Source organism: Musa acuminata, chromosome BXJ2-8 (assembly GCF_036884655.1).
Source record: "Musa acuminata AAA Group cultivar baxijiao chromosome BXJ2-8, Cavendish_Baxijiao_AAA, whole genome shotgun sequence".
NCBI lineage: Eukaryota > Viridiplantae > Streptophyta > Magnoliopsida > Zingiberales > Musaceae > Musa > Musa acuminata.
The window spans coordinates 47,084,830-47,101,252 of record NC_088345.1 but is presented as its reverse complement, the minus strand read 5'-3'; the positions used below and the strand labels follow the sequence as shown (position 1 = coordinate 47,101,252).

Genomic DNA, 16,423 nt, shown 5'->3' with positions numbered 1-16,423 from the left:
TATATATATATATATATATATATATATATAGAGAGAGAGAGAGAGAGAGAGAGAGAGAGAGAGAGAGATGCATATTGCACCTATTAAACAAGCAATCACGATTTGCAACGACTAAAAAAAAATGAAAGCACCATCACCACCACCATTCATGAGAAACACAACATACATGGATTATATTATGGAATGCAAAAACATCCACATCATACATAGTTTCAGTTGAAGAAGATAGAAAAGCCTTTTGAAGAAAACACCAAAGGTTTATTTCTATAGAAAAATTTGACAAGCCAGAACTATTACTTTCGGCATTATTCTTCTCCAAGCTGCGAAACAAATCAAGGCTGGCTGAATGAATATAATTGCTTTGTAACATATATCGGACAAACTAGTGAAATACAAGCCCTCGGAAAAGGAATACCCAAATGGCCTCAACAAACCCTATAAATCAAATCAAAGACAAGAATGTGACATGATCATGTATAATCTGCACAATCGACTGGCTATCTCGCATCATTAATATTTCACACAACATCACCTCTTGCTGCTACCTTCCTTTTTGCTTCTTGTCCAAGGATAGCCCCTGCAAAGAAAGTGCACTAGATGCACTCTTTCCTTCTAGCCTTTTTGAAGACATCAGTACCCTTGCCATACCCTTGCGTGCAACAGCCTTGCGTTCTGCCCTGCGGTTGAGCAGCTTCCGATCGAGACGCCAATATGCATAAGGCTCCAGCTTGTCCTTCTTCTTGACATCTCCACCAGCCCTTTTGCTGGTATACTCACTACCTGCGTAAACCCAACCAGAATCTGTTGTTTTACGACGCTTCTTCCGAGTCATTGCCAGAGAACTTGAAACAGAACGGTTGTCTGAATGGCTTCTGGTATCCAAATCATTTTCTGAAGACAAGCTCTTCTCCCTTTTAGGCTTGAAACTATCCTCACGGACAATGAGACGGCCATCAGCACCTATTTCTGGCTCATCGGTGGAGGTTTGCTTTCTTTTGAGATGGGTCACGGATCGCAGGGCTAATCTTGTCTTCTGCCGGTCTAGCAGGTCGAGTGGATCATCTTCGAATTGGTCGAGGAAATCTTCTGGCAAGCTCTTAGCTGCTTGGCGCTTTCGGATTGACCTACACATAAAAATATTCACCAGAATAGCATAGCGTTCAAACATGATAGTGAATAATTTTTTCCTACCGTAACCTCATTTAAAAAACTAGTCAACCCAACTGTCAAGCAAACACAAATACAATACCATATTCACTAAAAAATAGCAGATCTCATGAAATGAATGGCTCCTCATGGCCAAGAAAATTCTACTGTGCAGTCCTAAGTTATTCTCACAAGTAGCATGTTTTAGTGAATGTTTCCAATTGATGAAACTAGACATCATTCATACCTTACAGATAAAGACCGCATACTAGAACGAGCAAAAGCTTTAGTCTGTCGACCATAAGTTGTTTTGGCCACTGCCAGTTCTGCATCACTATCATCATCCATATCTTCGTCTCCAGATTCAGAAAAGATACGAGAATGATTCCATTTACTATGCCTGAAAATTTAAATAAAACAGAATCGGTATCAGAACATGCAACAAGGCAGTATTATCAGGCTACAGAAGAGGTAACTTTAACCATCTGAGTGAACTAGAGATGCAGCTTTTGCTCTGGTCAAGTCCACAACTTTGAGTGAACAGATTTGTGATTTCAAACGCATGACACGATGGTCCTCTTATCAACTTGTCAAACCTTTATTCTCATTGATCAAATTAAAGAAAAGGTATCACAAAGTTGTCTTTAGTGATTCTTTTCAACTTTCTCTTACTATGATTATAATAAATATTCCATTTATGGAACAAATATTAATTATAAGTCAATTAGAAGCATATGCAGCAAAGACAAACTCCTCATATTTGTGTGTCATCTTAATATTAGTTCACACACAAATAACTGAATAACCAGTGCCAACACCATCTAGTCATGGAAAAATGCAGCATCAGATCCTAATTGCAAAGATGGGGTGCTAACAGAAACTTGTTTGAAAATGTTCAACTAGATATCAGCTGGCACGGTACCATTCTGTATGACACAGATGAAGCTAAGGAAACAGGATAATAACTGTGTACCAAACATGAAATTCTAACAATTCATAAACTTAACTCAAGAGATATAGCTTGTGACCTGATTGCAGAACTGTCTGCTGGTATGATATGCCTCTTGGCCTTATTAATTAAAAAAACATGCCAATATGAAAGAACTGCCAGACAGCTTCAAGAGTCGGCCAAATTATCAAATTTATTTAGGCTTCTCAATTCTAAATTGCCTAGAATCTCAGTCCATTCTAATTTGGTAAAAAAACTATAACTGGCTCCAATGTGGATTCAGAAATATGTGCTCTGTCAGTGGTACTTCTATATCCTGATTATTTCTGCCTCTTGTCATCTCCATCTATTTCTATCTTAAATTGTCCCAAGAATTTCCTCCTCATATGACTACTATTTAAGAGGTTCATGCTGCATTCTGATTCTTTACTCATTTGATTTAAGTTACGATAACATTTCATCAACTACACAATTTCTCACAGATTTTCAAGGAAGCATAGGCTTCAAAATATTTTTTAAAGGAAAACCCTCCATAATCACTTAAGAGTCCATGACGATAGTTTTGTCAACAAGAATCATTTAGAAAAATATTATCTATGGTTAGCTACGAGAAATTTGTGACATTTTTCAAAATCGTGAAAATAAAAAGGCCTTGTCTATTTCAATCAGTAGGTTCATGAAAACATATATGATGAACTAATAATACCTACTCACAAGTTACAATTACCATGAAAAAACGTTATTAGTGTACATTACCTAGAGATGCTTGTTCGCGAAGCAAGAGATTCCCCATCCTCAGATTTGGCTTTTCGCTCCTTTCTCTCCTTGATCTATCATTAATACTAAGATCAATAATAAAATGCTTACAAAGTTCAACAAAAATTAAGGGACCTAAACAAGTGACCTTCCGAATATTGGTTAGTAGTTTCATGTGTTCTTCAGGCATAACTGCTCTCACAGCATCAAAACCACATTTTCTCACAAGCATTTCAAGCAGCAACTTGACCTGTGATAATATAAAAATAAGAAGAGGACAGTCTGAATGTGATTCGGATTCAATTTCCTAGATGTAACACTGATCCATTACAAAAATGAATTTGACTAAATCTGGATTTTCTCACATCCAACCTGATAAGCCTACTATACTAGCCCACTAATTTGGATAGGATCCACCTTTAAACATGCAACCAGATTTTTAGTGCCAAGTTACTAGTAGCAAAATACTAAAGTCACCTCTTATGTACAAACACAGACCAGTAAAGACCCTATAATTTTCATAATTTGGGAACCACACCATTATTTACATTAAAAAAATAGTTTAGTAAATGTATCAACCTTCTCAAGAAGATCATTGCCATATTTTTGACAAGTGACTCAATCAAGAAAGGATAGTTCTGAACTTCATCATGGTAACAAGATTTGCAGCAAGGATCAAGTTTTAACAGAAAACGAAAGAAGAATAATACCTTGGCCTTGAAATGATTATTGGTATCATCTTGCCTTTTAAAGAGTCCCTCCACAATCGTCTTTAAGTGCATCTGTATGCCATCATCGTCGGATTTCACCACCAATACCTTGATGAGACCTAAAATGGCCTGCAGTACGTAAAAAATAGGTCCGAGTACTAAACACCAAGTTTTCGCATGATCAAAAATTCGTGTAGTGTATAACGTGTACTTTGAAAATTTCACGGTTCTTTCTTTGCAGGAGAAGAAATACAGATGGCAGCAAGTTGTAAGCTGGACCAATGAGATCTGAGAATTCATATGCCAAACAAGCTAACCCTTTAACTGCAGCACTGATCATATGTGGTGTTTCACCAGCAAGACCGCCAGCTATCTGAAATGTAGCACAAGTTATTGATAAACCATAGAACCATCTTTGGGAGAATTAGAAAGAAAGCTACCAATGTTTAACTATCATCCACATTGATAATTCAAAATTTTCCAAAAGAAATAGATTGGTAAATGCTTGACGGTCAGGCAAGCTCTGATTACCAAGTTAAAAAATTGCAGAAGGTTTTCTTTTCTCCCTCCTCTTTCCTCATCTTCACAAGCATGACCAATTTCAACAAGCAAGTCATAAGCCTTGTTCCTTGTCTTTCTATTGACCTGCAGGATCAAAAAAATGTAGGGAGATTTGTTCGTTAATCAAATAATTTTTCACAAATTATAAAAAAAGGTTGTTACTGAAAAAGTAGAAGTTCCAAAAATACAACTAGCCAGGAAAGCGAAACAAAAAAAAAAACACAAAGTCAAACTCATGTACATAGATTTCTCGATTTTAAATTCCCTAAAGTGAGATGAAGCAACAAAATAGCAAGAAAAAAAAATCAGACCAGACCATCAAACCAGAAAAAAAGATGCACATACACATGACAGAAGGCTCTTGGTGAAGTTAGAAACTTACCATAGATTCCTCAAACAGCATGTGTTTGGACCGATCAAAATAAGTGCTCACAAGTATTGAATGAAATAATCATGGCCAAAAATTTTGGTTTACGTTTAAACCAACAGCTGGATGGAAACATTTCAGTGGATTTTGGTGGTTGAGTGTCGGTGTTGGCCACATCAAAAACAATATAACAGAAATTGGTAGAATTAAGGCAAAAAGATAACCAGATTTCAGAAACAAGAGCAACTACAAGGAACGTCATGAAAACAAATAACCAGATTTCAGAACCAAGAGGAACTATGAAAAACATAACATGATACTCAATATCCTTGTCACCATTACCACTGGAAGTTGACAATACTGGTGTGTGTAAAATATCCGGTGCTTCAGTACTCCAGAAAACAATGTCATCATATCGAATGTATCATACCAATTTTTCTATTCATCACTGCATAATTATTTCTAAAGGCGACGTCGCCTCGTTTTTCTTCACGCGTGGGAAGTAGTGATTTAAAAAGCGCTAGGCGCCAAAAGGTGTCAACGTCCAAAAAAAGCCCGAGGCGCTCGCCCGAGTGATGCAAGGCGCTAAAATATAAAAATATATAATATAATTAATAAATATAATTATTTATTAATTACTAGTATACAGTTAACAATATACTGTTAACAGTATACTATCGAGTCAATGTGAGAACAGTGTGAGTAAAAGTAAGACCGAGGCTGCTGAATAAGAGCAGCGGCAAGCAACAACAGTGGTAGCGGCAACGGTGAGCAGCAACAGCAATGGTGAGCAGCGATAGTGGTAACGGCAAGTAGCGACAGTGGCAACGACAACGGAGAGAGGCAGCGGCAGTAGAGAGAAAATGTCAGCGGCAAAATCACGAGCAATGTTAGGGTCGGGGAAGTCGCGAGTGGGATGCTGGGAGGCTGATATTGATGCTTTAGTTAGTTCAATTGAACCAACTAAAGCACCGGAGACCAAACCAGACCTAAAACGTTGGTTCGATTGCCTGGTTTAACACGGGCGCTCGCCCGAAGCACTCGACGCTTGGGCTCTGGTGAGCGCCCAAGCGGCGCCTCTTCAAAGCGTGCCTCCTGGACATGAAACAAGGCGCTCGGGCGAGGCAAGAATCGCGAGCAAGGTTAGTGTCGGGGAAGTCACGAGAGGGATGCTGGGAGGTTGATATCGATGGTTTAGTTGATTCGATTGAACCAACTAAAGCACCGGAGACCGAACCAGACCTAAAACGCTGGTTCGGTCGCCTGGTTTAACCCGAGAGCTTGCTCGAAGCGCTCGGCGCTTGGGCTCGAGCGAGCGCCCAGGCAACGCCTCTTTGAAGCACGCCTCCTGGACATGAAACAAGGTGCTTGGGCCTTGGCTTGCCTTGCCCGAGCGCCTATTGAAATCGCTAGGGAGAAGAAACCCTTTTCCCCATGCGCCAAAAAGGGCTACGAGGCAATCGCCCCTTTTTTTTACTTATATATATACATAAGGATTGAAATTTTGTACCGTACCGAAGTTTCGAGATTCGCTCGGTATGATACGGTACTGTATACCGAGCGGTATATTTCGATATACCGCTCGATATATATATATATATATATATATATATAAAATAAAAATCTTTTTTTGCGATGTCACCTCTCTTCTCCCCACGTGGGGTGACGTCGCCAAGGTAATGTGTCATGACCCGGGTCTGATGAGCCAACTAGCCAATAACTCCATTTTGATCCTTCAACCACGGACCAAAATGCTTAAGCGGGAGTTAACATAGTACACTCATCAGGCCCTTATAAGCTAATCATACACATTGCCCACTTCCGATGTGGGACTAATGGGATGTTACATAATGTCGCAGAGAAAACGAGGTGACGTCGCCTATATATATATATATATAAACCATTTTCGCCGCGATGTCACCTCTCTTCTGCCCGTGACACCGAGGACTCTTCTCCCACGCGGATGAGAAGTCGCTGAGAGACGAGGAGGGAGATCGATGATCTCCAGGTTCTCCTCTTCTTCTCCCTCTTCTTTCTTCCCCTTCTCCCTCTTCTTTCTTCTCTTCTTTCTTCTCCCTCGGTTCCCAATCGACAATACCGTCCGGTAGCGAGCGGTTCGTGTACCGGTTTGCTGACGAACCAATACGTATCGCTCGATATTATTCGAAATTAAAAATCTTATATATATATATATACTGAGCGGTATATCGAAATGTATGCTCGGTATATAGTACCGTACCATACCGAGCGAATCTTGAAACTTCGATACGGTACAAAATTTCAATCCTTGCCATGAACCTTCAATATCCAAGACTGACACCAATTTACAACCTCTAAGAAGGGCCGACAGAATGCTTGGTGATAGTGAGCATACCATTAGCCACTTAATGAACTAGGACATGATTCGTTTAATAGTTGGAAGTTCTTGGACAGTGGACACTGCTCATAAAATCATACTCTGATTCTTAAATTTAGTTAAACAGTACACAGAGGAAAAGAGGTCATGCTTGCATATACCACTTTTAATTAAAAAAACACCATGGATTTACCTCTTTCAATCCAAGTATTATTTCAGTGAGAAAAGAGCTGATGATGTTCCTCCTTTTATGATCAAATGAATCCTGTAAACAAAGTAATGGTACTTCTTTAAGTAGGCATCTTCAACTCATATTCTAAACAGAAACCAGTTGACAGCATCCACAAGAATCATCATGCATTTCTAATCAGTACGTGCAGCCCATAGAGAATACATCACAAACCTTGGACATTGAGACAATTAAAATGTATAAACAATCAAGTCTTTGACGATTAGCTGCAAAGTGGCAAGATGATAGTGACGCAATCATCAACTCAAGTAGTTCATCCAGATTATTCCAAAGATTGTGACCATGTTCCTGAAAAGTAAGCACATTGATATCAGCAAATAACAGCGAAAAGCAGATAGTAACCTGCCAAGTCCTACAATTTTCTAACAAACCTAAAAACACTAAAAGTATTACCATACCTTCAGTATGATTGAGAGGATTTTATATGCTTTTTTTTGTAAGATTCCTTCTTCATCCTACAATAAATAAGAACATATATAGAATCCCTAAAGTTTGAAAAGATTAAACAAAACAATTGCTAAAACTACCATGCACCTGTAAAGCAGGCTTAATAACACTGAATAAGAAATCAATTTCCTTAACACCTAGACCAGGAAGAAGTGAAACGGCCAATTCCAATAAGAGGGCCCTGCAATCAGGTAAGAGTGTTCAAGGTCCACTTAATACACAAGCTAATAAAGACACTAAAGAAAATTCAATGAAACGAGATAATTAACACCAAAAACCAGAAAGGTCAACAAAAAAAAAGAATGCAAACACAATAACCACCTTGCATGGGAAAGGGATGCTTCATTGGATGCACCATCTATTAGCATGGTACCAGAACCATTAGGCTGCTTAGCTTTAACAGCTTCCTGTGTAACCTTCAACAATTTATGCATGGCTCCCATAAAGACTTTCTTCACTACCTTGTTATCAGCTATATTTGCAAAATCATGGATGGTGGCCTTAGAAAAAAGAAAGAAAAGCTTGTGACTTAATTTTCCAACGCAACCAAAAGACAAGCAAAACAGTGAACTTCACTACAAAAAGAATCATTCTGAAAGTGGCAGATAATGCAGTCCTTTCACTTCAAAGTTGCAAATAAAAGGAGTTGGACTTAAAAGTGTCCTCAGATAAAGAGGGAAAATTGTTTGTGATAACATCAGGTCACTGTAGCACTCAGAGCAATTAGCATCTACAGCAACTTATAGATGCTAAAAAGCAGTGGAAACAAAGACTGCGATCATTCCAAACTTTATGAGATCACATCTAAAATATGCATAAAATTTATAGAATCTTGGGTTAGAACAATTGAAGGATGTTACCATAAGCAGTTAAAGGAAAAAAATATGAACAACTTCAAGAACCTGAACCAGATTAAACATTTGTTCTGAAGCAGCTAAATACCTGCAAGTAACCACCACTATCGTGCGAAGATGTCAGGAATGCCTCTGATAAAACTGAAAAAAATTCTGGAGCAAATGAGTGTATTGTCTTCAGATTTTCTACTGACTGCCTTCTACTATAATGATTCCTTATTTTACCATCGGGTACAGTAGATTTATCAGAGATTATGTCACTATTTTGACGAATCAAAATCTACAAAGTAGAAAACAATGAAAGTGAAATAAGAAGCTGAAGCAGTATATACTTTATTTAAGAAAGAACAGGGATTACAAAAATCAGAGTTGCAAAACATATACCTGTAGACTAGAGCATATTATCCCACGCAAGTCGGGTTCCTCACGTAGTGCATTGCACAACTCTTTCTGAATAGCATTAAAGCCACAGTCAATATCAATAGGGTAGTTGCAAAAGGCAGGCAACAAGGACCACAATGTGTATACGAGACCTTCAGTGCTCCTAGCTGAGAAAATCCATCCCTCTGTCTCAAGCTATTACACAATCAAGTGTCAGAATCCGTAAAAATTAATAATAATTAAGCAGGAAATGGTCAATTATTTTGTTTGGGGGGGAGGCCTACCTTAAGGGATTTTTGCTTTATGTGTTTAACCATCACCAATATGTGTTCCAAGAAAAAACTTAGACGAGCACCAACCACATGTTGCTTTAATATTGGAAGTAACCAAACATTAGCATCTGAGACATCTTCCACATCCAAGTTGAGTGGCAGGATGTGTAGAAATTTCTCAGGCCCCATTGCACTAATAGCTGACCCAAGACATTCATGAAGCTGCAAGTTAACAATGAATTAACTGAGAAACAAAAATGACAGATCACAAGCATCAATTTAGGCCAGCTTACCAATAATTCCAATTGAATAGAATAATCATTTCAATCCTTAAAAATATCTTGTGAAATTAACAAGAAAAAAGAAAAGCATTGCAAAGGAAAGTATCTATCTATCTCTAGTCCCATACAGACAAGAAGCCAACTACTACTAGACTAAGAATTTAACCTTCAGAATACAAATGACTTTAGCAACAAGCAAGGCTCTAAAATACTAAAAGATTAATTAGATAAACAAAAATCATGGATAAAATGAGAAATATCAAAAATTACTACAACAACAACAAAGCCATAAATTCTAACTGTTTGGGATCAGCTACATGGATCTTTTGTCACCAATTGAGATATGTAAAAAGCCATCATATGTTTAGTTAAGTTTAGAGTACTTTAATCTTTATTTATAATTTCAATGTTAATCCTTTTAGGTCTTCATCTATCTCTCCTTGTACCACTAATATTAATCATTTCACCTTTTCTAACTATCACAACAGTAGGTCTCCTAAACACATATTCATACCATCTTAAATGATTCTCCCTCATCTTATCAAAATCATAACTAATTATTCATGAATAAAAATATTTTTTTTTTCAATCTTTCATAATAACTCCACACATCCATCTCAACAACGTAAACTTTTTATATAAGTTGTTCTTAACTATCCAACACTTAGATCTATAAAGAATTATTGGTCTCACAAAGTCACAACTATCTTTTTATTTTTTCCTTTTAATATCAATGGTATCCAATGATCACATAAGATTCCTGACACCCCTGGCTATTTTAATCATCCTGTTTTTATTCTATGAATAATATATTTATCGATCTCTCCATCTTGTTGAATAATTGATCTAAGATACCTAAAGCTTTTACTTAAAAGAACTTATTGTCTATCCAACCTAACTATAATATCCTATCTATACCTAGTATTACTAAAATTGCATCTCATATATTTGGTTTGTCTACTTAATCTAAAACTTTTAATTTCTAAGGATTTGTCTCCATGGCTCAAGTTTATAATTAATTCCACTTAGGCTCTAATTAATTAACTATAATCTCCTATCTATTATGTAAATGACTTGTAAATTCATCCATTATCAATGTGAAAAGGTAAGGACCTAATGCGGATCCTTGATGTGATCATATGCTAATAGGAAACTCACTAAACACACTTTGTATAGTTATAACACTAGTAATTACATTATCATACATATTTTTAATACTATCAAGTATCAATATAATTAGTGGATACACCTTTCTTTTTTAAAACCCATCATAATAAATCTCTAAGAAATCTATCATAGGCTTTTTCTAAGTCAATAAAAATCATATATAAATCTTACTTTTTCTTCTAATACTTTTTCATTAATTGTTTGAATAAATAAATAGATTCCATAATTGATCTTCCATACATAAAACCAAATTGATTTCTAGATATATTTGTTTCAAACCTTATCCTAATTTTGATAACTTTTTTCTCAAAGCTTCATAATATGACTCATGTTTTAATTTCTCCAATAATTTAAACAATTTTGTATGCCATATTTTTTCTTGTAAATTGGTACTAAAAAACTCTTTCTTTATTTATCAGACATCTTTTTGAATTTCATAATTTTGTTAAATAAACTACTTAACTAAGCTACTCCCTTGTCCCTTTAACTTTTTCAGACATTAATAAGGACACTATAGGTCCCACACTCTTAGTTATTTTTATCTCCTTTAATGTGTCTTTTACTTCATTAACTTTAATTTTACCAACAAATCTATAATTATTAGATCTACCACTATTGTATATCATTAAAGCTAAGTCCTATGTGGAATATTCATTAAATAGTTTACAAAAAAATTCTTCATGTTTCCTTAATTTCGTTACTATTAATAAGTATTCTTTAATCCTCATCTTTAACGCATCTAATATTGTCTAAATCCTTATACTTTCTTTCCCTAACTTTAGCAATTCGATACATATCATTTTCACCATCTTTAGTATCTAATGTATTATAAAAATTATCATAAACTTTATATCTTGCCATACTAACCACTCTTTTAAGCTTCTTTTTGATATTCTTTATATCTTTTAAATTTCTCCTCATTTTTACAATCTTGCCAATGTTTAAAACATGATCTTTTAGAAATATTAAAAACTATTTAACTAAAATTTTCATTTAAGATAAGTAAATGAATGAAAGAATGAAGACTTAACCAACTAATGAGGCAACATATACATATATTTAACCACTTTAGTAAGTTAATTTTCACTCATATAATAATTTCATCAGTAAATCAGGAAACAAGAAAAAAAATAAATAATGATGATAATGCGCATATTATTTTGGAAATCCCTTTCTAATGAGGCTTAGAAGGGTAGGAAGCATGTTAATGTCAACTAACATAATTTAGCCAACATATAAAAATTATTTCCACCAAATAGGCATACTGAAAACAAAGATAAGACCATCTTCTATAACACATCTCACTTTAACAGCGATAATATCAAATTATTAAGAAAGTTAAAACCAGATATTCTGCAGATAAAACAGTCAAATGTTGTTTATGATGAATTCCTGAGGTTGAAAAACAAAAATTCACCTGCTTTCTAAATGAAAAGTCCTCATCTGATAAGTTTTGCATATCTGCAAGGCTTTTAACAGCTCCAGCCATTAGATAATATGAAGATTCACCTGAATATTTCACATCAAGACCAGCAGATAACAAAATAGTGAATCAGTACCAACATAGGGACCACAAAATTTTAAACAAAAATAGGCTATAGAAATACTATGTCCAACTGATTATATGTGGTTTTATCCAACTTTAGCAATTTACCAAATGATCCAACAAACAAAATTATATTAAGGAACTACAAACTATGATATAGATGAAAAACACCACAATATAAATTCAAACTTAAGTTTCAACATCTTCCTACACCAAGTACAGATAAATTGCACTATTTTTACCTTAGTGCAGTAATGAGCAAACTTTGGACCAAATCACAGAGATAACTATGGCTTCTAATGATAGCAAAGCATCCTTGTGTATCACGAAAAATGTTTGCAAACCTTAACGAGTCATTAAATGAGTTCACAAGGTTGGCACTAGAGGCCATGCACAGAGCTATGAGAGTTTCCATTGTGGTCCCACAATGTAATTCTCCGTCCAGAAATTCCAAGACTTGGGTAAGAATGCTTTACTATGTAACAATGCTTAGTGTGCTCTGTATGCACTGAGCTTTCTTTGATGCAGTAGTGCTTTATTATGTAACATACCAGCAAAACACAGTGTTATCTTTTTTTTTTTTGTAAAACAAATCACAGAAAATCTTAAATAAAGTATTTTTTATCAGCAAAATACAGTGTTTCTTGTTGTCTGCTTCAATTAATGGGGACTATAAGCGAAAGAATAAGACACAGCAAAATCACTTCAAGCATAAACCAATGTGCCTTGAATGCAGAATGTTTGGATGCTTGCATATTCAACCATATAAAATTAAGTATGTAAGTGACTCCACAGATTTGTCTTCTCCAATTTTCCAGCAAATTAAAAAGTGCCTCCCACCGATTGATTTTAATTCATAGAAGTAGATCTGATAACTTCATGGTACTATCAAGTATCAACATGAACTTCATGGGTTTCGTAGATTCAAGAAGTTATTCTTGTCTGAATTACATACATGGTCTGTCATCTTTTAAGTTAAAACAGATTTTATTTCTCTTGCACAGTGAAAAAATCACCTACTCCTGGATAAGTTTAGAAGATTTCCAATTAGAAACATGATCAGGATGTCATTGTCCATATTCTACATATACAATTACAAAATTACCATTGTCCTACCACTGGTGTTACAGATGTGTGTACCACAAATGTGCATAGAAAAACAATCAAATGAGATAATTGAAATGCAAAAACACCTCACCAAACCATTAGAAAGAAGGATCCAGACATCCTGTTCAAATTAGTTGGATATGGTCTATTAACACAATCATGTAAAAGTATGAATGCAGTCAACACATATCACCAGATGTGTCACAGACAAAAAAACAGTTGCGCATTCATGTATCCGTAACTGGGAATGAGTCTGGTAAAACCTCATGTCCATGATAATTCTCTATCAGCATGACATGATTAATGTCAGCACCCAAGCTTCATAGTTAATCACTCATAAAAATCATAATCTTATGTTAACAAACATGTTTATGTTTTAGACTGTTCTTCTTTAGATAAATGACACTAGTGACCCCCACAGCATTGCAATTATCAAACAAATTCAGCAACAAAGTTCTTTGTAAGCTTAACCAATCCAAAACTTTACCTAGTTGACTGAATGCTGTTGAAAGGACCTGGAATGACATGTCCCAAACAGCATTGTAGCGATAACCAAGGAAACCTTCAATGGTTGCACATATCTTCTCAATTACAGTAGGTCCAGACTTCCTTAGCTCTCCATCTGTAGTTTTGATTTGATCAACACCTTGCTCGATCAGGCTTTCATCAACGCAAGCACGTATTAAGCCCTTCAAGGCCTCTATAGCAGAAAACATGGCTTCCTCATGTTCACTGGCCAAAATATCTGTTACACAATAAAATTTGATAAAAGTTTATTTCTGTCCATTAAATTGTTTATCACAATTTTCAATTAAAAGCTGCAAAAGAAATACAAACCTCCAAGGGCATTAAATATAACAGGTAGTGTCACAATACATATTTGCTTGTTCAGATCATAAATCTTTCTTGTCCCGACATATAGCAAGCGTGCAGTTGATGCCATCTGGTCTGGTGACTTCTCATTATCAGAAACAGACAAAGCTAGTGAGCAAAATAAATTCTGTAATAATTCAGGAGAAAGTTCTACAGTTGGACTACTGCACAGAGCATGCAGAATCTCCATTATACACCTTGTCACAATCAACTGCTGCAGTTCCAACAATCTATTGCAGTATTTCAAAATTGTATTCATGTGTTTCGCTGCCATAAGGGGAAGACAATCCTTCATGGCATTGAAGATATATAGAACCTGCATAGCTCCTCTAGAACAATCAGAAGGAGAGGAATCTGCAGAAGATCCACCAGCAAGCAGTAGAAACCTCTCAAAGATGGCTGTGATATCTTCACTTGCCGGCATCAACACTGCCAGATTCTGAAAACTTCTTAGTACACCACTCAAACATGAGTGGCACTCCTTTCTCACCTGCAGTATGGCCCATTAACTATTATCCATGTACACCTCATATGAAGTATGCTTAAAAGGATAAATCACTGATCCTTTTGTACATAGGACCAGTTATCATGATATAATAAATTGATGATAGTTAGACACAAACAAAGACCATTACGCTTCACATTAAGGTTACACTATATAATTGACTGACATAGTCGATGACATGCACCAAAAAGGCATTGAAAAAGTAGAAGCACCATTATATGTACCATTCTTGTTGCTGTAAGATACCCAAGTTTCTCAAATGTTATTGGTTTATCGGTTTCATGTATATATACAATCCATAAAATTACTTACCCAGACTTCAAAAAATTAAGTTCCTCAAATGTCATTGGTTTACCGGTGTTACTTAAACATAATCCATAAAATTGCTTACTTAACTTCATTGGAAAAAAGATCACTTATTTATTCAATCTGTAGATAATACTGAACATACACTAAGTAAAAAGCATACGATATTCAACATGTAAATATTTACAGGTCTAGTTAGTTCTAAAGGAGGCAATGGATACAGAAATTGCATCCGGACAATTTAATTGTTACGACCAGTTTAAGCTCAAAAAATAACATCTCATGGAATATCAGTAACATTAGACGTGTATCTTGCAATTAAAAAGTTTTATCAAAATGAGAATGCTAGAATAAACAATAACACCTAATGAAGAAGTTGATGTTTTCATACAAGAATAAGCAGATGAGTAAGTAGGAAAACTGAACCCAATTATAGATTCGAAAGCAAGAAGAATGAAGGAGGGATAGAAAGCTTCCGAACTCCAGCTAAAGCAGCAAAATTTGCTCCGACAAGCTGAAAAGGAAAAAAAAAAAAAAGCTACCCAACTACCTTCGGTCGCTCATCCGTGACGAAACATAGAAGAACGCCATAGAGTGGCGACAAGGCCGACCAATCCGTCATGTCGCCAACCACAAGGAAATAAGATGCGCACCTCAACCCGGACCTCACACAACCAGGCGGTAGCGAATCGAAACCTAGGATTCGAACCAAGGTATCCGAGACCTCCGTCCACCTGCTACTGACGACGGAGCGGGGAACCCTGGGGAGCGCCAAGGCGAGGAAGAAGAGCAGAGAGGCCGCGGCGGGGTCGGAGCCGGAGGCGGGGTCGCGGGAGAGGCGGTCAAGAGAGGAAGCGGTGGCGCCGAAGTAGGCGACGGAAGTGAGGGGCAGTCCCTGGTCCTTGAGGGCCTGGGTCATGGCAGCCACGGTGGCGCAGAGGTGCTGGTGGTCCTCTCGGGCGGAGCTCTGGAAGCGAGCCAGGACGCCGGCGGCGATATCGTCTCCGTCGATATCGCCGCAACAGACGCCGGAGGCCGTATCGTCGTCGACGGCGACGAAGAGGAGATCGAATTCCATTGCCAAGGCTTCCATCGCCGCTTCGGCGAGAACACAGAGAGAGAGAGAGAGAGAGAGAGACGAGAGAGAAAAAATCGAGTTTTAGGGTTTATATGGGAAGGCGGCAGATTCCAACATTTGAGATCGGATGCTTTAAGATGCGTGTGATGCACTTGATGGTGGCTCAACTGTTAAAAACAATATCTTACGTAATATAACGAAAAAAACCGAAGAATAACACGTCATGCACGTGTTTTTTGAAACATCAAATAAACATTTAAAATTACAAGAAAACAAAATTTAATATAAATATATAAATAACGACATTGGAAAAAATAATTTGGTGGCATTTTTGTTAAAATAAAATTTTCACGGCATATAAAAATATGTTCTAAAAAAACAAGTAAAGCATGTTTCAAAAAAAATTAATTTTTTTATTCCTCAATAAATACTTTCATAAAATTCATTTTTTTATTGAAAAGATTTTGCTTGTAGGAGAGACATTGCACCAGTAAGAAAACTTAGCATTGAC

General features: G+C 36.4%; 1 protein-coding gene across 1 annotated transcript; it reads right to left on the bottom strand.

The window, feature by feature from the left end:
• Positions 1-321: 321 nt before the first annotated feature.
• LOC103995191 (uncharacterized) lies at positions 322-15,984 on the bottom strand. Its single transcript, XM_009415727.3, has 19 exons — positions 15,385-15,984; positions 13,988-14,513; positions 13,638-13,895; positions 11,915-12,006; positions 9,062-9,271; positions 8,781-8,972; positions 8,485-8,676; positions 7,864-8,042; positions 7,630-7,723; positions 7,494-7,550; positions 7,249-7,383; positions 7,039-7,110; positions 4,093-4,206; positions 3,773-3,934; positions 3,562-3,690; positions 3,000-3,101; positions 2,852-2,925; positions 1,394-1,546; positions 322-1,124 (listed from the first exon to the last, which is right to left on the bottom strand). The coding sequence occupies exons 1-19, from the start codon at positions 15,925-15,927 to the stop codon at positions 542-544; spliced, it is 3,867 nt and encodes a 1,288-aa protein (XP_009414002.2). The 5' UTR covers positions 15,928-15,984; the 3' UTR covers positions 322-541.
• Positions 15,985-16,423: the final 439 nt, after the last annotated feature.